The sequence below is a fragment of the Oreochromis aureus genome, linkage group 17, assembly GCF_013358895.1.
Source record: "Oreochromis aureus strain Israel breed Guangdong linkage group 17, ZZ_aureus, whole genome shotgun sequence".
NCBI classification, from domain to species: Eukaryota; Metazoa; Chordata; class Actinopteri; order Cichliformes; family Cichlidae; genus Oreochromis; species Oreochromis aureus.
Window position 1 is genome coordinate 38,140,470 of NC_052958.1, and position 23,735 is coordinate 38,164,204.

A 23,735-nucleotide genomic window follows, 5' to 3' on the forward strand; every position below is an offset into this window, starting at 1 on the left:
CATGTGTTGTAAAATCTGAATCTTATTTGAGCAGGTAATAACATCATTAAAGTCATTGCTGTTTTTTATCAGTGTACTGGAAAAAGTGCTCTTATACTAATAGTAAGATTTTAGGCTGACAGCATGCAGTCTGTTGGGCAGCTTTAAGACTGATTGCTCTTTGCGACTTACAGGAATGAAAGAGTGCTTGATCTGCCAGCAGCCTGCGTCAGTTTGAACCTTTACTCTGGAAGGAACCTGTGCTGGCCAGCTGGATGTGGATGGTGCTAGATGCTTGTTTGATTAGAGCCTGTTCTACGTGGGAGTTTAGGCAGGTGCACAGCAGAGTAGATATTTTGGCCTTTTTCAGCTTTTTTTGACAGATACACGGAGAAAGGACAGGAAAAATTTTATTTTTGATTTTTCTGATGTGAATTATGATCAATATCTTTTTCAGAGGTCCACAGTTTAGCTTTTGGTATGATGCAGAATTCCCACGCGTGAACGCGCCTGCGAGGAGGTAAAATAAGCATCACGGGAACGCGCACGTCCGGTACAGTAGGACGTACCGTGTCTGCTGCCGTCGACTATAAGCTGGCTGTGACGAGCCCATACCACGGTCCGCCGTGTCCGACTCACACGGACAGACACAGCATAAGGGGCAGTGTGTGAAGACAGGAGCGCGCCTACCTCAGCTGGGGGTTCTGACACATCCTGCAGCGTCTCGGTTTATTGTCATTTCTATTGCATTGAACACACACGCACGCATATATATTAAAAACAAACAAACAAAAAACAGCGTCAGTATGTTGTGGACGGCGAGTCAAGTCTTGAGGAAATTCTCCACTTCATCCGTGAGTAACGTCGCTCTGGCCGCTGCAAACAATCACCGGGATTTGATGCGTGAGCTGCTCTGATTTTGCGAACATAGTTTCTCTAAATGTGTCTGTGTAGCGCTGAATGCATGCAGCGGTCTGCGCGTCATGAGGAGGACTGAGCCAGGCTCGGGTCTGACTGCAGTCATTCTTAGTAAGTCACTCAGCTGCTGTATTTTCAGCCAACACGGGAAAAGATGGTGCACACTTTGCCACGTTACGGCTCCCTCCTCCTCTGTTCCTCCCGCTGCACGCTCGGACGGAGCTGGCCTTTACTGTACAATATCTGGAGGAGTTGCATCATCATCACAGTGTATTGGCTGGAGCCCGGCTTAATTACGACTCTGCAGGGCTGAAAGAGGCAGCATCATACGGGCTCTTTAATTTCTTATCTGTTTCCCGTGTCGTTTGGAAGTTGCTGTGCAGCAGCAGTCAGATCTGTCAAGTGCACAGGATCTTACATATGTGCGTGGGAAACCTGAAACCTCCATGCTTAACACATGTGGGGGAGGTTCTGGCATGCACTTGTCACTGCTGGATAAGGGTTGTGATCTTCATCAGCCAATAGCTTTTCTCTGAGCTGCCTTTAGCCAATAACAGAGTTAAAGGCCGTTAAGACCGCCAAGGGAGGCTGAGATTGAAGGATTTCTCATATATGCAATGATGGGTGTAAAATAAAATATTATAAGGGTCTGACTAAAAATCAATAATATATAATCAGAGAAAAAAAGCGCAATGATGACAGACATTTGCCCTGGTTGTGAAAAGTTATATTATGGGAAACAGAAGCAAAGAGTTTCTGCTGCCCCAGTTTGACAGTCAGTTTAATCAGATACTGCTGTGCTGTTAAAACTCGTGAGCTCGCCCTCGTTTCTTTATATTTTTCTTTCAAAGAGTTTTAAAGTGGTCTTGATTTATAGTTTTCCAGGCTTTTTGGAAGTCTTTCAAAGTTCCTCTTTGGGCATTGGCCACATCTTTACTCATCTTGAGTCCAGTATTCAAACCTGACCATTTTCAGAGCAATTTGTTTGTCAACTCACTGACTTATGAAACAGTCAGGCATGAATAAAGTACCAAATTTAAGGGATGAACTGCTGAACCCATTTTAAACTGCATGTTTAGGCATAAAATAGTATGTTGCACCAACAAGGTGATTCCCAAACAGCTGTTACCAGGTGCACTCTGTTCTTAAAAAAAATGAAGACAACTGGAGGACAAAAGAAGAACAAGCAGGCATAAAAGAGTGTCTGCAGCAGATGACCAATATCTGAACGTTAGTTCTGTAAGAAAATGATAAAATCCTGCACACAGCACCTAACAGTGCGCCTGCCCTGCAGCTGATCCATCTACTGTTTTCATAACCTCGTGGGAAATTGACTCTGTGGAATCGTGGCTGTCAGGAATCCATTGTTAAGGATGGAAAACAGGGAGAAAAGGATGAAGTATGCAGGAACTGGACTGATGATAATTATGGAGGATGAATACAGATTTGAGATTTTGGTTCAAATTGTAGTCCGTATATACAGAGGTGAGTATTCACAGTCATGTTTAAAATACGGTGCAGGCTCTGTCATGGTTAGGGATGCGTCCCAGCCGGTGGACACAGAAAGTACAGTCAGAGTTTGATCTACCACGCGATCACATCTGGAGAGTGTCTGGGAACAGCTTCATTTTTCATGATCCCTCGCGCACTACAAATGCATCCCTGAATATTAAACACACAGTCATGGATTGCCCTCCCCAGAGCCTGGGCCTCATTATTATTATTATTATTAGTAGTAGTAGTAGTAGTAGTAGTAGTAGTAGTATTATTAGTATTAGTATTAGTATTAAAGAGGTGTGACTTCATCATGACCAAGAGCAGAACAAAAGGATGCCCGCCTCCAAAGAAGAGCTTTGGAATATATTTCACGAAGCCTAAAGAACAATTCCTGACGATTATTTAACGCCATTGCAAGAATTCCTGTCTAAGCGAGTTCAGGCTGTGTTGAAGAATAAAGGTGGTCCTACCAAATATTGGCTTTCAAGCTCAGTAGAATTGTACATGCCCTGTTTCTACCACACAAATGTTTCTATTTATGTTTGCAAATTATTTTTGCCAGTTACCTACCAAGACAAAAGAGGTGTGGCTTAAGACCCTTGCACAGTACTGTAGGTCAACGTAAAATAACTGTGATGCCACTTTAACAACTGTATTCAACTTGCTGCTGCCTTTGTGTGCTGCACGGACTAGCTTAGCATCAAGCTTAATAGAAGTTGCATAAAATCTGTGGAACTGTAGTGAAGAGTGTCTAAAATCTTCTACGGAAGAAAGACTCTGTGACAACATATAAACATGTATCTAAGGCACGAGCATTGGCAGTATGTCTAATATACTCTCAGTGAAGTTGAAACTAGTGTATTGTTTGCTCCCTTTACAGCATCATTACCAGAACAAGTTAAAGCTAGCAATTATTGGCCAGAGCCTGTTTGGTCAGGAGGTCTACAGCAATCTGAGGAAGCAGGGGCACAAGGTGGTGGGTGTGTTCACGGTCCCTGACAAGGATGGCAAGGCTGACCCCCTGGGTAAGTTCCCTGTTCGTTCACAAGGTTTCTCTGACATGGCTGTCTTCTTGTCTTCCCAGTTTGCTATTATTATTTTTAATAGTGGGGCATTTGGAGTCACTACTTCCTCAGTTGGTAAAATAAACACCCAAGAACAATGGAAAAGCATTGTGTTTTACAGTACAAGGAAATGTTTCATTATCACCCAAATATCAAACAGGCTGCCTGGGCTTGTTTTGTCATTTTGGCCGTAAAATTAGAAATTAATTCTCATCTTATAGGAACCTTTAGAAATCTAGCCAGAGCTGCTTTTCTGCCTGTGTTCAGGCTGCAGTACCTCGTGAAGGCTTTGTGCTACTGATAGAATAAATATCCCCATAAAGCCCGTTTTCTCTTCTTTGTGAAACACTTTGAATTTTGTCTCTAGCACAACTGGTAACGGCATTGTGGCCTTTTAAAGAGCCTCGCCAGAAAGGCTTAAGTCAGTTTATGTCACACTTTGTAGAAGGCTGTCCAATGGAGGAACTTAAAGTTTGTTCATGTAACTCATAATTATCTAAAAGAGGTGTTTGGATCCACCTTAAGCATACAGGTGTAGTTCTAGCTTCTATTTTAATTCCTGAGCTCTTCAGTTGTTTTTTCATCTGTTTGGTGCTGAGTAGGTAGTTTAGCAGTGCCAAATGTTCAGCTGAGACTACAACAAACTTAGGCTGTAAAATCAAAATAATGTGCTGAAATAAATTCAAATGAAGGGCAAGCTATGCTACTTCTTTCAGTCATTATTGCAAATAGGGAAACTTCTTTTTCCTCGCCCCGTTAAGATCATGTAATGCTTAAACGCTGTAATCACGTGCAGGCTTTCACATGCTTGTACATGGCAACAGCACTACTATTTAAACTTCAGTGTTAATCAGACTGTGTAAACTTTGAAATCACATATAACATTACAAATAAAAGAGATTAAAATTAGAAGTTTTGCATAAAACTAATAACAGCCTGTAGGTGAGATAAAGCTCTGTCCCTGGTACTAACTGTGGGTCACCAGAGGCCTGTGCTGCAGCTGAGGTAGATGCGTGTTGACTACAGTGCTCCTGGACAAAGACAGGCCTTTATTCTGCATTAGTTGCGGGATAGGGGCTCCATTGTCTGTGTGAGGAGAGGCCCTGTGTGGCCCAGAGATGCAGCTCTGAGGTGAAAAGTCTGCAACAGGGAGGGTGCACTTTGGTGATGCCGTCTCACCATGGAGCATCATCTGCTGCCTCCTGCTTCTGCACCTCGTCCTCCTGTTGTCGAAAACTTAATTTGTTCCTCTATGATTCATAACCTCGAGCATTCATTGCCTCATCCCATTGTTTGTATGTGTTTGAGTTTTTTTCAGTTCAATTTGACTTACAGAGCACCAAATCACAACAAAAGTCTCCTCATGGTGTTTTATATTATAATTAAAGACCCTACGAGAATGGAGAGAAACCCTCAGATGACCCACTATGAGCAAGCACTTAGCAACAGGGGGAAGAAAAATCTCCCTTTTAAAAGGAAGTAACCTCCGACAGAACAAGTCTCAGGGAGGGGTCGCAATCTGCTACGACCAGTTAAGGGTTGGGGGAGGAAGACTAAAGGATCACTTTGGGCAGAAGTAGTTTTCAGAAGAGTTTGTGGTGTCATTGTTAGCATCCTGTGGCGTCCGTGTCATATAATGAGCAAGATTTAGGACTGAAGTGGAGAAATCGTGCTTACCTGGTGCACTTATTACAGTCTGTATCACAGTCTGTATCACAGGTTGTATCACAGGCTGTATCACAGTCTGTATCACAGGTTGTATCACAGGCTGTATCACAGTCTGTATCACAGGTTGTATCACAGGCTGTATCACAGTCTGTATCACAGGCTGTATCACAGGTTGTATCACAGGTTGTATTACAGTCTGTATCACAGTCTGTATCACAGTCTGTATCACAGGCTGTATCACAGGTTGTATTACAGTCTGTATCACAGGTTGTATCACAGTCTGTATCACAGTCTGTATCACAGTCTGTATCACAGGCTGTATCACAGTCTGTATCACAGGTTGTATCACAGTCTGTATCACAGTCTGTATCACAGTCTGTATCACAGGCTGTATCACAGTCTGTATCACAGGCTGTATCACAGGTTGTATCACAGGTTGTATCACAGGCTGTATCACAGTCTGTATCACAGGTTGTATCACAGGTTGTATTACAGTCTGTATCACAGTCTGTATCACAGTCTGTATCACAGGCTGTATCACAGGCTGTATCACAGTCTGTATCACAGGCTGTATCACAGTCTGTATCACAGGTTGTATCACAGGTTGTATCACAGGCTGTATCACAGTCTGTATCACAGGTTGTATCACAGGTTGTATTACAGTCTGTATCACAGTCTGTATCACAGGCTGTATCACAGTCTGTATCACAGTCTGCATCACAGGTTGTATCACAGGTTGTATCACAGTCTGTATCACAGTCTGTATCACAGGTTGTATCACAGGTTGTATTACAGTCTGTATCACAGTCTGTATCACAGTCTGTATCACAGGCTGTATCACAGGTTGTATTACAGTCTGTATCACAGGTTGTATCACAGTCTGTATCACAGTCTGTATCACAGGCTGTATCACAGTCTGTATCACAGGTTGTATCACAGGTTGTATTACAGTCTGTATCACAGTCTGTATCACAGGTTGTATTACAGTCTGTATCACAGGCTGTATCACAGTCTGTATCACAGGTTGTATCACAGGTTGTATTACAGTCTGTATCACAGTCTGTATCACAGGCTGTATCACAGGTTGTATTACAGTCTGTATCACAGTCTGTATCACAGGCTGTATCACAGGTTGTATCACAGTCTGTATCACAGTCTGTATCACAGTCTGTATCACAGGTTGTATTACAGTCTGTATCACAGTCTGTATCACAGTCTGTATCACAGGTTGTATTACAGTCTGTATCACAGTCTGTATCACAGGTTGTATCACAGGCTGTATCACAGGCTGTATCACAGGCTGTATCACAGGTTGTATCACAGGCTGTATCACAGGCTGTATCACAGGCTGTATCACAGGCTGTATCACAGTCTGTATCACAGGCTGTATCACAGGCTGTATCACAGGTTGTATCACAGGCTGTATCACAGGCTGTATCACAGGCTGTATCACAGGTTGTATCACAGGTTGTATCACAGTCTGTATCACAGTCTGTATCACAGTCTGTATCACAGGCTGTATCACAGGTTGTATCACAGTCTGTATCACAGTCTGTATCACAGTCTGTATCACAGGTTGTATCACAGTCTGTATCACAGGCTGTATCACAGGTTGTATCACAGGCTGTATCACAGGCTGTATCACAGGCTGTATCACAGGCTGTATCACAGGCTGTATCACAGGTTGTATCACAGTCTGTATCACAGGCTGTATCACAGGCTGTATCACAGGCTGTATCACAGGCTGTATCACAGGTTGTATCACAGTCTGTATCACAGTCTGTATCACAGGTTGTATCACAGGCTGTATCACAGGCTGTATCACAGGCTGTATCACAGGCTGTATCACAGGTTGTATCACAGGCTGTATCACAGGCTGTATCACAGGCTGTATCACAGGCTGTATCACAGTCTGTATCACAGGCTGTATCACAGTCTGTATCACAGGCTTGTATCACAGTCTGTATCACAGGCTGTATCACAGGCTGTATCACAGGCTGTATCACAGTCTGTATCACAGGTTGTATCACAGTCTGTATCACAGTCTGTATCACAGTCTGTATCACAGGCTGTATCACAGTCTGTATCACAGGCTGTATCACAGGCTGTATCACAGGCTGTATCACAGTCTGTATCACAGGCTGTATCACAGTCTGTATCACAGGTTGTATCACAGGCTGTATCACAGTCTGTATCACAGGCTGTATCACAGTCTGTATCACAGGTTGTATCACAGGCTGTATCACAGGCTGTATCACAGGCTGTATCACAGGCTGTATCACAGTCTGTATCACAGTCTGTATCACAGGCTGTATCACAGGCTGTATCACAGGCTGTATCACAGTCTGTATCACAGGCTGTATCACAGGTTGTATCACAGGTTGTATCACAGGCTGTATCACAGGCTGTATCACAGGCTGTATCACAGGCTGTATCACAGTCTGTATCACAGGTTGTATCACAGGCTGTATCACAGGCTGTATCACAGGCTGTATCACAGGCTGTATCACAGGTTGTATCACAGTCTGTATCACAGGCTGTATCACAGTCTGTATCACAGGTTGTATCACAGGTTGTATCACAGGCTGTATCACAGGCTGTATCACAGGCTGTATCACAGTCTGTATCACAGGCTGTATCACAGGCTGTATCACAGGCTGTATCACAGGTTGTATCACAGGTTGTATCACAGTCTGTATCACAGGCTGTATCACAGGCTGTATCACAGGCTGTATCACAGTCTGTATCACAGGTTGTATCACAGGCTGTATCACAGTCTGTATCACAGGTTGTATCACAGGTTGTATCACAGGTTGTATCACAGGCTGTATCACAGGCTGTATCACAGGCTGTATCACAGTCTGTATCACAGGTTGTATCACAGGCTGTATCACAGTCTGTATCACAGGCTGTATCACAGTCTGTATCACAGGTTGTATCACAGGCTGTATCACAGGCTGTATCACAGGCTGTATCACAGGTCTGTATCACAGTCTGTATCACAGGCTGTATCACAGGCTGTATCACAGGCTGTATCACAGTCTGTATCACAGGCTGTATCACAGGCTGTATCACAGGTTGTATCACAGGTTGTATCACAGGCTGTATCACAGGCTGTATCACAGGCTGTATCACAGTCTGTATCACAGGTTGTATCACAGGCTGTATCACAGGCTGTATCACAGGCTGTATCACAGGCTGTATCACAGGTTGTATCACAGTCTGTATCACAGGCTGTATCACAGTCTGTATCACAGGTTGTATCACAGGTTGTATCACAGGCTGTATCACAGGCTGTATCACAGGCTGTATCACAGTCTGTATCACAGGCTGTATCACAGGCTGTATCACAGTCTGTATCACAGGTTGTATCACAGGTTGTATCACAGTCTGTATCACAGTCTGTATCACAGGTTGTATCACAGTCTGTATCACAGGTTGTATCACAGTCTGTATCACAGTCTGTATCACAGGTTGTATCACAGTCTGTATCACAGGTTGTATCACAGTCTGTATCACAGGTTGTATCACAGTCTGTATCACAGGCTGTATCACAGTCTGTATCACAGTCTGTATCACAGGCTGTATCACAGGCTGTATCACAGGCTGTATCACAGTCTGTATCACAGGTTGTATCACAGTCTGTATCACAGTCTGTATCACAGGTTGTATCACAGTCTGTATCACAGGCTGTATCACAGTCTGTATCACAGGCTGTATCACAGTCTGTATCACAGGTTGTATCACAGGCTGTATCACAGTCTGTATCACAGGCTGTATCACAGGCTGTATCACAGGCTGTATCACAGGCTGTATCACAGTCTGTATCACAGGCTGTATCACAGGTTGTATCACAGTCTGTATCACAGGCTGTATCACAGGCTGTATCACAGGTTGTATCACAGGTTGTATCACAGTCTGTATCACAGGTTGTATCACAGGTTGTATCACAGGTTGTATCACAGTCTGTATCACAGTCTGTATCACAGGCTGTATCACAGGTTGTATCACAGGCTGTATCACAGGTTGTATCACAGGTTGTATCACAGTCTGTATCACAGTCTGTATCACAGGCTGTATCACAGGCTGTATCACAGGCTGTATCACAGTCTGTATCACAGGCTGTATCACAGGTTGTATCACAGGCTGTATCACAGTCTGTATCACAGGCTGTATCACAGTCTGTATCACAGGCTGTATCACAGGCTGTATCACAGTCTGTATCACAGGCTGTATCACAGGTTGTATCACAGTCTGTATCACAGGCTGTATCACAGGCTGTATCACAGGTTGTATCACAGGCTGTATCACAGTCTGTATCACAGGCTGTATCACAGGCTGTATCACAGGCTGTATCACAGTCTGTATCACAGGCTGTATCACAGTCTGTATCACAGGCTGTATCACAGGTTGTATCACAGTCTGTATCACAGGCTGTATCACAGGCTGTATCACAGGTTGTATCACAGGCTGTATCACAGTCTGTATCACAGGCTGTATCACAGGTTGTATCACAGTCTGTATCACAGGCTGTATCACAGTCTGTATCACAGGCTGTATCACAGTCTGTATCACAGGTTGTATCACAGGTTGTATCACAGGCTGTATCACAGGCTGTATCACAGGCTGTATCACAGGCTGTATCACAGTCTGTATCACAGGTTGTATCACAGGCTGTATCACAGGTTGTATCACAGGCTGTATCACAGGCTGTATCACAGGCTGTATCACAGGCTGTATCACAGGTTGTATCACAGGCTGTATCACAGGCTGTATCACAGGCTGTATCACAGTCTGTATCACAGGTTGTATCACAGGTTGTATCACAGTCTGTATCACAGTCTGTATCACAGGTTGTATCACAGTCTGTATCACAGGTTGTATCACAGTCTGTATCACAGTCTGTATCACAGGTTGTATCACAGTCTGTATCACAGGTTGTATCACAGTCTGTATCACAGGTTGTATCACAGTCTGTATCACAGGCTGTATCACAGTCTGTATCACAGTCTGTATCACAGGCTGTATCACAGTCTGTATCACAGGCTGTATCACAGTCTGTATCACAGGCTGTATCACAGGCTGTATCACAGGCTGTATCACAGTCTGTATCACAGGTTGTATCACAGTCTGTATCACAGTCTGTATCACAGGTTGTATCACAGTCTGTATCACAGGCTGTATCACAGTCTGTATCACAGGCTGTATCACAGTCTGTATCACAGGTTGTATCACAGGCTGTATCACAGTCTGTATCACAGGCTGTATCACAGGCTGTATCACAGGCTGTATCACAGGCTGTATCACAGTCTGTATCACAGGTTGTATCACAGGCTGTATCACAGTCTGTATCACAGGCTGTATCACAGTCTGTATCACAGGTTGTATCACAGGTTGTATCACAGTCTGTATCACAGTCTGTATCACAGGCTGTATCACAGGTTGTATCACAGTCTGTATCACAGGCTGTATCACAGGTTGTATCACAGTCTGTATCACAGTCTGTATCACAGGTTGTATCACAGTCTGTATCACAGGTTGTATCACAGTCTGTATCACAGTCTGTATCACAGTCTGTATCACAGGTTGTATCACAGTCTGTATCACAGTCTGTATCACAGGCTGTATCACAGGTTGTATCACAGTCTGTATCACAGTCTGTATCACAGGCTGTATCACAGTCTGTATCACAGGTTGTATCACAGGCTGTATCACAGTCTGTATCACAGGCTGTATCACAGTCTGTATCACAGGCTGTATCACAGGCTGTATCACAGGCTGTATCACAGGTTGTATCACAGTCTGTATCACAGGCTGTATCACAGGCTGTATCACAGGTTGTATCACAGGTTGTATCACAGTCTGTATCACAGGTTGTATCACAGGTTGTATCACAGGTTGTATCACAGTCTGTATCACAGTCTGTATCACAGGCTGTATCACAGGTTGTATCACAGGCTGTATCACAGGTTGTATCACAGGTTGTATCACAGTCTGTATCACAGTCTGTATCACAGGCTGTATCACAGGCTGTATCACAGTCTGTATCACAGTCTGTATCACAGGCTGTATCACAGGCTGTATCACAGGCTGTATCACAGTCTGTATCACAGGCTGTATCACAGTCTGTATCACAGGCTGTATCACAGGCTGTATCACAGTCTGTATCACAGGCTGTATCACAGGTTGTATCACAGTCTGTATCACAGGCTGTATCACAGGCTGTATCACAGGTTGTATCACAGGCTGTATCACAGTCTGTATCACAGGCTGTATCACAGGCTGTATCACAGGCTGTATCACAGTCTGTATCACAGGCTGTATCACAGTCTGTATCACAGGCTGTATCACAGGTTGTATCACAGTCTGTATCACAGGCTGTATCACAGGCTGTATCACAGGTTGTATCACAGGCTGTATCACAGTCTGTATCACAGGCTGTATCACAGGTTGTATCACAGTCTGTATCACAGGCTGTATCACAGTCTGTATCACAGGCTGTATCACAGGCTGTATCACAGTCTGTATCACAGGTTGTATCACAGGTTGTATCACAGGCTGTATCACAGGCTGTATCACAGGCTGTATCACAGGCTGTATCACAGTCTGTATCACAGGTTGTATCACAGGCTGTATCACAGGCTGTATCACAGGCTGTATCACAGGCTGTATCACAGGCTGTATCACAGGCTGTATCACAGGTTGTATCACAGGCTGTATCACAGGCTGTATCACAGGCTGTATCACAGGTTGTATCACAGGTTGTATCACAGGCTGCATCACAGGTTGTATCACAGGTTGTATCACACGTTGCCTTCAAGGGCCTCTAAAGCCAAGTGTATCATATATGATGGATGGGTTTTTGTGAATTTTACACTTCTGCATGATCAGCGTGACCCCAATAAATGACATGATACATTTTTAAGAAATTAATTGAAAACTAAAAGGTGCCTGATGTAGCAAGTTAAGATTTGTTTTTTTTAATGTAATCAGGTTAAGTAAAAGGACTTTTTAAGGGTTAAATGAAGGTTGACGTTAAATTAAAATATATTGTTGTCACAGTTTAAAATAAACTGGTTGAAAATATGTATTATTTACTAACATTGTCTTCAGACTGCGGTTTTCCTTAATCTTAAGCTGTGCCTTCAGTGTTGGCTTCTCCAGTTATTCTCCAGTTTGTTTCTCGCTCAGTGGAATTTAATTTTAAGTTCACAGTCCTTACAGATCATCTGATATCCTTCTGTGCATCAAAATCTCTTCAAAGACATATTATTTAAACACTTTGGCACAGTAGCTGTGTATCTGCAAGCCACTTTGCAGCCAGCTCATCCTGTCATTCTTTGTCTGATTTAATTCATTTTATAGTCTTTGTATTATCTGAACTTGCACTATTTAATTTCTGACATACATTTAGACCTTTAGCTCATTACTCAGGACCTCCATGAAGCCGTGGCGTTCAGAACTGCATACCTAAAATGTCCTCTTTTCTCTTAGCGGTGGCGGCAGAAAAAGAGGGGACACCTGTGTTCAAATTCCCACGGTGGCGGGTTAAGGGGAATCCCATCCCAGAAGTGGTGGATGCCTACAAGGCGGTGGGTGCTGAGCTCAATGTCATGCCCTTCTGCTCACAGTTCATCCCCATGAACGTCATCGACCACCCAAAGCATGGCTCCATCATCTACCACCCCTCCATCCTGCCCCTGCACAGAGGAGCCTCAGCAATCAATTGGTGAGAAAGAAGGCGGTTCAAAATAGTTTGTTTGACAGCTTGGGATATGCCAGTGATACTGGTACACTGCACAAAGTGGATTTAATAATAAGGAATATAGATATTATCATCTGTCCTATCAAAAGATAGGCAGGTTTAAGAAATGAGCCTTTCTTGTCAGAGGAAAAGACCCAACAATCTGTTTGCCTGCTCTTTGAGCTGTTGTTGAAACGGTTTTGTGAGTTTTTAGCTGAGATTCTGACGTTTCTTTGGATACCACACGTCTATATTTAAATAACAGATCTGGCGGTACATCCCGTTAAACCAGATGTTCTCCCTCTCGCCCCCGGTATTGGGGGCGTTGGGGCTTAAACAATTGTTAATTGCTTTGTTTAGCATGAATGGCTATGAGGGAGGGGTTTATCAGTAGGAAAGGCTGCACAACTCATGAAAATACAGTTAAAAGGCCAAAATGTATTCTTGTGCTTATTTGTGGAGATCAAACAAGTTAAGAATTATAAGTGGCTTCAAGCGCACATTCAGTCCTGTGAGACTCATTCAGACTCTCACCCGCCTCTTTGTGCACCTGGCCTGTGCCAAAACACCTGCTGCCTTCGGAACATCTTCCCCCCTCCTTCCTTACGTAATGGTACGATCCCAGTCTGTCTTTGCATGTGATTGGCCCACCTTTGCCTGTATGGACTACCAGCAGTGCTGGAGATTTGGCTCCCACATGCCAACAGTCCATGAATAACTGACATGTATAATTATCTGTTTGACACCCCTGGTCTGGTAGGTTTAAACCTGCGGCGTTTGACCTCAAACTCGTAGCAGCCTGGCTTTCTTATCTCTTCTACTTCCTAATCTGTTGGTTCTCCGCCCATGCTATCTCTCAACACAGAGACACACACTGTACAAACAAATCTCAACCCAAAAAAGGAAAAGTCTCCAAGCTCCTGCTTCATGAAAAACCCTAAACTGTCATGTTAAATGAGGTTTCTAACTTATTTTCAGCACCATCAGTGATCGACAAAGAGCACAGAGACAGTTACAGTTTGCCCGAGCCGTGCCCACAGACCTGTGTGTGGAAGGCTGAGACTCACCATAATGTAATGCTGGCTCAACAGGAGCATGAATTATATGTGTTGCTTTCAGATGTCTGTAGAAGTCTTACCCGGGCGTTTCTTTAACTTGGCACAGACTGCTAGCTAAGAACTGTTTAAAGTTCAAGTATGGACAGCAACTGTTCAGTGCAGCTGTAAATGTAGTTACATATAAACATACTTTGATTAAAAAGAAAAACACTGGTCACCATTTTCTTTAAGTAGAAAAGGATTGTTTTAAGGAAAGGACTGTTGAGAATATTTTCTCAGTAACATTTCAGCGGGCAGTAAAGTGTTTAACACACGTGTAAGACCGCTGGGCACCTGCACTTTGCATGTATCTGTAATAGAACAACAACACAGTTGGGTAGATGTGTTTCCTGGTTTGACTGTCATAAAAAAACAATGGGCTTGTTGGTGGTGGCGTGGTGTGTCATAAAACCATCCTCATTATGGAATTTTTCTGTAACTTCCTTTCCTGTTTAGCTTTCTTTGCGGAGGCTCTCCTTTCTGTCTCTGATATAAATAAAATACTCACCCTGAAACTATGAATCAAAGATAATCAAACAAATTTGTCTCTATGTGGAATCTTTATGGTTAAAGTTGTCATGCAGTACAACTGTCATGTCACACAGTCGATGCAATGAGTTGCCTTTAATAAGAACCCTGTTGCCCATAGAACCGTAACAATGGCTTTTCCCACACTTTCTCTTTGTATTGCACCACTAAAGGGCTCTCTGATAGTGGTTTTTTCTGGACTCAGGATTAACTGTTAGTACACTGTAATGGTCTACTTTATAGCCTTTATCTGTTCTATAAATAATTGTTTAATGACACAGCTCTTGCTCTTTGTTTCCCTTTTATATGTCACCAGGACTCTGATCCATGGAGATAAGAAAGCCGGCTTCACTGTGTTCTGGGCTGACGATGGACTGGATACCGGACCCATCCTGCTGCAGCGAGAGTGTGATGTCGAGCCCAATGACACTGTGGACACACTGTACAACCGCTTCCTGTTCCCCGAGGGCATCAAGGCTATGGTAACCACATGGAACTCAGTATAATGAAAAGGACTAGTTCTAATCATTTGTAGTATACCTTCAGCATCAGCATCTAAACCTACATCAACCCCAATTTTTGTGTTTGTGTTTGAACTGAAGCATTGAGCTGGACTCTGTTTCTTGGTGCAGGTGGAGTCTGTGCAGCTCATTGCTGATGGAAAAGCCCCTCGGATTCCTCAGCCAGAGGAAGGAGCGAGCTATGAAGGCATTCAGAAGAAATCCAACGCCAAGGTGAACATTAGACGGCAGTCTGAAGTCAGGCACTGCATCATATCAGGAACATGCATCGGGTCTGGATTACCATCAGGGGTGTATCCAGACCTTCAAAATGACAGTCTGGATATTATTCCTGCACATTTCAACAACTCTATATGAGTCAGGTTGTTCAGGCTTTCTAGTAGCACACGAGAAACACTGATAGAGTTTGTCATTTATACGACCAAGTCCAAGTTACCCCCCTCTTTACATACTCAGCTTGTACTCTGAACAGCTGCTCAGTGTAATAACTCTCACTGGAAATTTCCTATTAGCTGTGCAAGTGAGCAGCTAGGACTGGTTTGGGGTGGTTCTCCCTATAACGTGAAAGAGAGAGGTGGAGCTGATCTTAGCTGCTTCCTGATTTGTCACATGGAGAGATGTTTGCTTGCAGCTATTACAAATGTGCTATTCTTGGAGCAGTCTCATTTTCTAGAATCATTTTTCCACATGTTGCTAAATCGGAGGCCGTCAGCTGACCTTCCTTCTCTTTCTTGGAAACGTAGCTCAGGCACTGTTTACACTGGCTTCTTCCCTCAGGTGAATCTGGCACAGCCAGCCGAGGCGATCCACAACTGGATCCGTGGCCACGACAAAGTCCCCGGTGCTTGGACTGTCATTGATGGCCAGGTGTGTTTTCCAGAATGACTGAGCAAAGATAATACCAAACATTCTGGATGTATTTTAAAATCTGCTCTGTGTCTTTGCTCAGTCTGTGACCCTTTATGGCTCCTCCATGTTGGGGGGTTCAGTACCAGAGGGCCAGCCGCTGGACATCGAGGGGGCTTCTCAGGCTGCTCGAGTCACCAAAAACGGGCTCATCCTGTATGGAACTGACGGCAAAGCTGTGAGTGACCCTATAAAACAAATAATGAAGAGCAAACAAAAGCAGAGCTGGATGAGTGTGCTGGTGCCTCTATTAGAACTCCAGAGGGAATAACGTTAACTCAAACACAGCTGACTAAATCAAATACACTGCCAGCATGCCCTGTTTCATCTTTACTCTGTTTGTGTCACAGCTCCTAGTGAAGAACCTGCAGTTTGAAGATGGGAAAATGATTCCTGCTTCCAAATATTTCTCTTCCGGAGAAAGCGCCAGTGTGGAGCTGACCGATGACGAGAAGACAATGGCAGAGGAGATCAGGGCGAGTGAACCCCTCTGTTATCGAATTCTTTTTAGCCCGCTGTCTCTCAATAGACTGTAAATGATTTAAATGAAGAACATCACCCCCTTTTTTTTTTTTAAATTGCAGAACATCTGGAAGGGCATCCTCAGCAACGTGCCAGCTATTGAGGACACCACAGACTTCTTCAAGTCCGGCGCCGCCTCCATGGATGTGGTCAGGTGAGGGAGACGGGTGCAGGGATTGGTCAGAAATGTTTTACCTCTTCTTGTTAACCACAGGTAGAACAAGCTTTTAATTTTACAATTATGTCATGTATTTTAAGTTGTGTTTGAAGATAGCACGCTCAGTTTCTAGTCAGCTCCAATATACTGAGTTTAGGCCACATTTAAAATCTCCGATCTTTGGGCTCAAACACTGTCTAAACAGAACACTGTGCAGCTAATGCCTTCTTTAAGTTTGTTATGGGTAAAAGATACTGGCTCATATCAGAAATAACCTCTAAAATAAATGTATAGTATAGCTTTTATAAAAACCACTGTTTTCTTAAGGAAAAGATGATAAACCAACTATGTGCACATTTAGGTATAAATATATTCATATGTAATACAAACACATTTCACAAAAAAAGAGTCTGCATAATTTCAGGCTCTGATTCAATAACTGAATTCTACATTTAAAGATTATTTTAAAGCAGATGTTTCAGTCCAGAGTATCTTTTTCAGGCTTTCCCAACCTGACCAGTATATCTTCATTCTGATATTAAGTCATATTATTTCACAGATAATTCCATTAAAATTGCTTCAGGAGGCACCAGCACAGTGAGGCAGTGATTGGCTACAGCTTCCTGTGTGAACATCTGTCAGTCAGATTTGACAGATGGTTTTTTTTGTTAGTAATAAAAATCATTCACCCCACAGCTGTTATGAAGGGGTACACTATCCAAAGAGCCTAAAAGCTTTTTAGACTGGACTATAAACGTGGTTTTAATGCTGTGTATTTGGGCATTTTAACATGGGTGTTTGTGCAGTCCCTCTAGTGGCCACTAGAGGAACTGCAGTTTTTCTGTTATCTTTTCCACTTATGCACTAGCTGCACTTTTCTGCCTGGGGTAACCACACATAAATGTCTGTTTTTGTAATGTTTAGTGTCCTGTTGTGATTTGGCGCTATATAAATAAAACTGAATTGACAGCTGAATTGCATTGAATGGAACTGTAGCAATTGGAGAGTATCCTGATACCAATCTGGATAATACAAAAAACCTCTGACCTAATTTGATTTGACATTCTTGATAATAACGTCTCACTGCCAACAATACAGCTTTAACACACACATGTATATGTGAATAATACATGAATAGAGATATTAAATTCGAGGTGATTGGTTTATACCCCACGCCCTTTAAGCAGACAGCAGAAGGAGCTTTGTGTGTGTGTCTCACCTTTAGTTGTTAACGAGATGTTTGACAGGAGTGTGAGTTCACTAAGCAGAAACAAAAGCTTATAAATGTGTAGAAAAGCAGTTTGTGATAAAGAGCTGTCCTCACTGTGTGCAGACTGGTTGAGGAGGTGAAGCAGAAGTGTGCTGGCGTCCAGCTACAGAACGAGGATGTGTACATGGCCACCACATTCCAGGACTTCATCCAGATGTTTGTCCGCAAGCTACGAGGAGAGGACCAGGAGGAGGAGCTCGTTGTTGATTATGTGAGTCTAAATACGAGCTAAAGCGAAATCAGTCAAGTAACGAGGGGAGATCCCGTCACTCAAACCCAGCTGGGGTTTTCTCCATTGTTACCTAGGCAACCAAAGACGTAAACAACATGACAGTGAAAATGCCATATCAGTGTTTTATCAACGGCAAGTTTGAGGATTCAGAAAATGGAAAAACCTATGACAGCATCAGCCCCAGTGATGGATCTGTGAGTCACATGACCACACTTACATTATGCTCATGCACAGAAATTTTCCATGCCATGTTCAGTGGATTATGTTTGACGATCTTGACCTTCAACCAGGTGATCTGTAAGGTGTCTTATGCCTCAGTGGGTGATGTGGACAGAGCTGTGGCTGCTGCCAAAGAAGCTTATGAGAATGGGCCCTGGGGCAAGATGAACCCCAGAGACAGAGGAAGTCTTCTTTACAGGTGAGTACCTCCATCTAGAGGATTACTTTGGGGTTGCAGAAAAATCATAACCACCTTGTATTTGCATCAGACCAAATAGATTGAGTACAGCAAAATAGAAGCAAGTAGGTGATGTTCATATTATGTAGGACTGAGAGTTAGTATCGAGCTCCTCGCTTCAGGCTTGCAGACCTGATGGAGGAACATCAGGAGGAGCTGGCCACCATCGAGTCCATCGACTCAGGAGCCGTGTACACGCTGGCCCTCAAGACGCATGTCGGCATGTCCATCCAAACCTTCCGTTACTTTGCTGGGTGGTGTGACAAGATCCAGGTAGGTGAAGGTTTCTCAGGGTTTCTGTGTTAGTGGCACACAACCTAAGCTCTTCACTTCAGTACACTCTGTCTGTTTTCTGCAGGGTAAGACGATTCCCATCAACCAAGCCCGGCCCAACCGCAACCTGACCTTCACTAAGAAAGAGCCTCTGGGGTAAAAGCTCTGCATTTACTCACCTGAACCTAATTATCCTCAGCTGTTTAGACAGTATACGCATTTCTGTGGATTTCACTGACTGAAGAGCTTTTTTCCTGTCACAGTGTGTGTGCCATAGTCATCCCGTGGAACTACCCTCTCATGATGCTGGCGTGGAAGAGTGCAGCCTGCCTGGCAGCTGGAAACACGCTGGTTCTTAAACCTGCACAGGTGGGTTGATTGTTCCCTCATCCTGTGCATGGTTTCACTTCTTCCTGCGCATTTTATGTGTTTTAATGATTGTTTTTGATATTTACAGGTCACTCCACTGACGGCACTAAAGTTTGCTGAGCTTTCAGTAAAGGCAGGCATCCCAAAAGGAGTCATCAATATTTTACCAGGCTCTGGTAATGAACACTAATAGAATCTGTGGAGTTTAAACAGGCTCTTTTTGTTATTGCTTGCTTTGGGGAAAGTTCTCAAAGATCAGCTCAGAGACTGTGAGCACTTCAGTCCTTCTCTCTGTGCTTCATTTGCATCATTTTAGTAGCCCGGAGAGCTAAAACTGTACAAACACAGCAGGAAAAAAAAGGAGCATTTCTTGTTTGTCCTTGAGCCTGTCTGGAGTTTTGTGACTACAAGATTAGAAATGGCTGTAGGCAAAACTACTCACAGCACGTGTAGAAGTGTCCAGTTGACTGCAGCACATGTGGAAGATTGTGTCATCGCACCTGGACTCTGTCACGTGACCTTCTCGATCTCCTCCAGGTGGCATGGTTGGACAGCGTCTGTCCGAGCACCCAGACATTCGCAAGCTGGGCTTCACCGGCTCTACGCCTATCGGCAAACAGATCATGAAGAGGTAAAACCCGACTGACTCTTTGGTTACTGGTCACACACCACAGCTGCACAATACGTTACTCTCTCTCTCTCTCACAGCTGTGCAGTCAGTAATCTGAAGAAAGTTTCTCTGGAGCTCGGGGGGAAGTCCCCCCTCCTCATCTTCAGTGACTGTGACATGGATAAGGCTGTTCGCATGGTGAGGGAACGACGCTCAGGGAACTATTTTTTGATATTTTGTAGACCAGTTAGTTGTGTATATAAATATTATTTATGAATAATCATGAGACAGTTCAGTTCCTTTGGAGGTTCTGGTGTTGGTGAGATCCTGAAACGCCACAGAGTGTGAATGAAATGACACACTGATGGTTGTGTATGTGTGTGTTTGTGCGTGCTGCCTCACAGGGCATGAGCTCGGTGTATTTCAACAAGGGTGAGAACTGCATCGCTGCCGGCCGTCTCTTTGTGGAGGAGTCCATACACGACGAGTTCATCCACCGAGTGGTGGGTGCCAAAACATCCATCATGTAACTTTAGAAGAAGTCAAGCAGAAGAAACAAAACCGACGTTATTAGCTGTCAGAAAAATCATATTCCTGTCTTTACACCCTCTCCTTAAAAGGTGGAGGAGATCAAGAAGATGAAGATCGGAGACCCCCTGGATCGCTCCACAGACCACGGCCCACAGAACCACAAAGCCCACTTGGACAAGCTGCTGGAGTACTGTGAGATCGGGGTGAAGGAGGGAGCCACACTGGTGTACGGAGGCAAACGGGTCGACAGGCCAGGTAGAACACGCGCCCCGTCTCTGGAGGCTGCTACACTCACACACATCCTCTGTTGTTTTAGTCCTTGAATACTACATCTTAGAACAGAAAGGTGATTTTCATTACCATTTTCATTTTCTCTTTCAAAAACCAGCCAAATAACTGGGAGCATGAACAGTTGGTGCAGAAAAACAACAAATTGGATTCCAGATTAAACACGTTTTTCTGCCACTACTACAAAGTCAGTGTGATCAGGTTAGGTTGCACCATCACTGACTGTGGAATCACCACATTAGTGACTAATCAGAATATTCTAACAAACTGTTGAAATCTGGCTTCTTGAAACCAAAATATAGATTTAGCATTTTCACATGGTCATTGATACAAAATAACATCCATGATGAGTCTGTTCACAATAAAAGCACCTGACAGGGCTCAGTCATGGAGCATGAATTCATTTTTTAAATGACATAAAACAAGAAAGATCAAATAAAAAAGTAAAGCTACTGTAACCCAGTTCATCAGTGATGTAAGCTAGACCGGAGCGTGATTATGGGCGTCCGTCTTCCTTCAGGTTTCTTTATGGAGCCCACCGTGTTCACTGATGTGGAGGACCACATGTTCATCGCCAAAGAAGAGTCCTTTGGTCCCGTCATGGTGGTGTCCAAATTTAAAAACGGGTAAGTCGAGGGTAACGAGTATCACACTGTAGAGCCGTCGCTCAGTGTTTCATGTCCTCGCTCTGCTCTTTTCCTCCAACTCCAGAGATGTGGACGGCGTGCTGCAGAGAGCCAATGACACGGAGTACGGCCTGGCTTCAGGCGTGTTCACCCGCGACATTAACAAGGCCATGTATGTGAGCGAGCGGCTGGAGGCTGGAACTGTGTTTGTGAACACCTACAACAAGACTGATGTTGCCTCACCTTTTGGGGGTTTCAAGCAGTCAGGCTTTGGCAAAGACCTCGGTGAGAAGAAAATTGGAATTGATTAAATATTTTATATATATTCATTATTACAGTAGGGCTGTTTCAATTCTGACTTTTCATATGATGCTAGCTGGCGAGACCTTTTCAGTTTTAATGTCAGGTGGTCACGCTTACTGATAAACTTTCTTTATTCAAAGTAAATATATGACATGATTATAACTCCTTTTTTTTTTTAACTAGGAGACCTTTTGCACCGTCCAAGCTTTTAACAAGTTCTGGTTTGTATCCACAGGTGAGGATGCTCTCATGGAGTATCTCAAGACCAAAGCAGTGACCGTGGAATACTGAGGCTCACAATCTCCCAATGAACTCCGAACAAGAACAGGAACTCCACAGTCTGAGTGACTCAGACTTCCAGCTCCAGACAGTGTGTGTGTGTGTGTGTGTGTGTGTGCGAATGGTTCAGAGCATGTGTACTGTATGAGTGATGGGGGAAAGCTTGGTTGACCCTGAGGTGGACAACATGCCTTCTTTGTTTTCAGGTTTTCTGTGTGAAATCCCTGAGGAGCCGAGCTGCTCCTGGCTGTAATTTTTAAGATGTAAAAATAATTAGCACAGCAAAAAACTAAACTCTATTACTATCAGTTATCTTCACTGATTCTGTCCAAACGTCATGCTGCCTTCTTCATCCCTTTAAGACCTTTTTACAATATTTTTTTCTACCTTGCTCTGGTTTTTAATTCTTGGATCACCTGATCAGTATATGAATGCCATTAGGGTGCAGTGTGTGTTGGATGCTTTTTGGCTCACATGTTTACTCACCCACAAATACTGCCAGCTTTGTGTAGGTTGCAAACAAAATAGCAATATTAAACATCTGTACTGGTCAGAAAAATGGGAATGTTTGAGTCTAGAAAGCAGCATTAAAATAGCTGGCTTTACAACGTTTCAGGAAGCTTCCTGATCAGCCGTGCTCAGCACACAGTTCTGGAATAAGGCTAGGAAAATGGAAAACACGTAAACGGTGTGAGAAGCAGGATACAGTGAGGCCAGCAGTCAGGATATCGCTGTTTGGATACACTTCGATCTCTTTGGCTGAAAATGTAAACTTTTCTGCATTTCTGATCAGACCCAGAGGTCTTTGATGCAGTCGTAACCTGCCTGTGCTGTGATAACACCTGGACACATTTAAGCACAACTACATTCAGACAAGAAATACTATTTTGAGCAGTTAAATGACTTTTTAAACACTTGGTTAAAAACAAACTGTTGGTTGCAGCAAAAGATGGTTTATTCTTAATGACTGACTTGAATGTTAATGATGAAAAAAAACAATGTATAGATTGATTTTAAGCTTTCAAACTTTAGTTAGAACACACTACATAGAAGCTCTTTCAGAGACTGGAGTGTGGCGTGTAATCCAGTGCAGTTACCAGTTAGTCACATTTTAAATTCCTTTTAGGTTTTCCTTGTGTTTCTGCTCATTTTCTGTGGTTCACTGCATCACATCAAGAAATCCTGATTTCCTGAAATGGTTGCTTAGCAGCTGAATATAAAGGTCAAAGTATCAATGTGAGATATTTCTAAGCTGTGATGAACCGCCTCGAGCTGGGCGCTGCATTAGAACTGAGCTAAGCCAGTATTTAATGTCACTATTTAGCTTCACCACACAAACACTCTGTTTACATCGCGTCTGTTCAGACATCCTGACACATCCACTCTGTGTCGAAACGTGACTTTCTTTGTAAATATTTGTTTAAACAAAACAGGTTAAAAAGACTCTTTGATACATTTTTGACCTTGTATTTGTGAACTCGAGCAGGACTATGTAGTGTAACACTATGTTGTATTCATTAAAGCACACCAGCTAGATGTTTTATACGTCACTCATGTGACAAAGTTGTAAACTTAATTTTCTAATTATCCCACATTGTCAGTGAAGGCAGCGAGGGCTACAATGCAAATATTTTCTCAGTCTTTAAGAGAGCGATCGTGTCAATAAACAGTATGGCTTCAGAAAGCTTGGTGTTCATTTTACTTTGTGATGCTGACGTTAATTAAACGTGCTGCGTACCAACACTCATTTCAGTGTTTTATAGGATAGACCACGATCCTGATGATCAGTCATTAAAAAACTGAGCTGAACACAAACACTGTGATGCAACACTCAGAGGGTGAAAAATGCATTCGGGGCAGTTTTTAGCCATTTTATGTTTTCAGCTTTTACAAAAA

At 43.4% G+C, this 23,735-nt stretch overlaps 1 protein-coding gene across 1 annotated transcript; it reads left to right on the plus strand.

Moving 5' to 3' along the window:
* The first annotated feature begins 377 nt into the window (after positions 1-377).
* aldh1l2 (aldehyde dehydrogenase 1 family, member L2) lies at positions 378-23,523 on the plus strand. The gene is made up of 23 exons (XM_031734827.2): positions 378-833; positions 3,275-3,419; positions 12,621-12,855; positions 14,812-14,977; positions 15,128-15,229; positions 15,794-15,883; positions 15,966-16,100; positions 16,273-16,398; positions 16,507-16,598; positions 17,935-18,082; positions 18,178-18,297; positions 18,394-18,521; positions 18,683-18,833; positions 18,919-18,989; positions 19,097-19,202; positions 19,291-19,378; positions 19,740-19,833; positions 19,911-20,010; positions 20,217-20,315; positions 20,433-20,598; positions 21,152-21,257; positions 21,343-21,542; positions 21,796-23,523. Exons 1-23 carry the CDS (start codon positions 786-788, stop codon positions 21,849-21,851), a joined length of 2,772 nt encoding a protein of 923 aa, XP_031590687.1. The 5' UTR covers positions 378-785; the 3' UTR covers positions 21,852-23,523.
* The last annotated feature ends 212 nt before the right edge of the window (positions 23,524-23,735 follow it).

Excerpts from the sequence above, each read along its gene's own strand:
- aldh1l2 (XM_031734827.2), top strand. The coding sequence starts at position 786 with ATGTTGTGGACGGCGAGTCAAGTCTTGAGGAAATTCTCCACTTCATCC. Across the intron at positions 19,834-19,910 it reads GGCAAACAGATCATGAAGAG|CTGTGCAGTCAGTAATCTGA; the intron begins GTAAAACCCGAC and ends TCTCTCTCACAG. Across the intron at positions 20,599-21,151 it reads CAAACGGGTCGACAGGCCAG|GTTTCTTTATGGAGCCCACC; the intron begins GTAGAACACGCG and ends GTCTTCCTTCAG.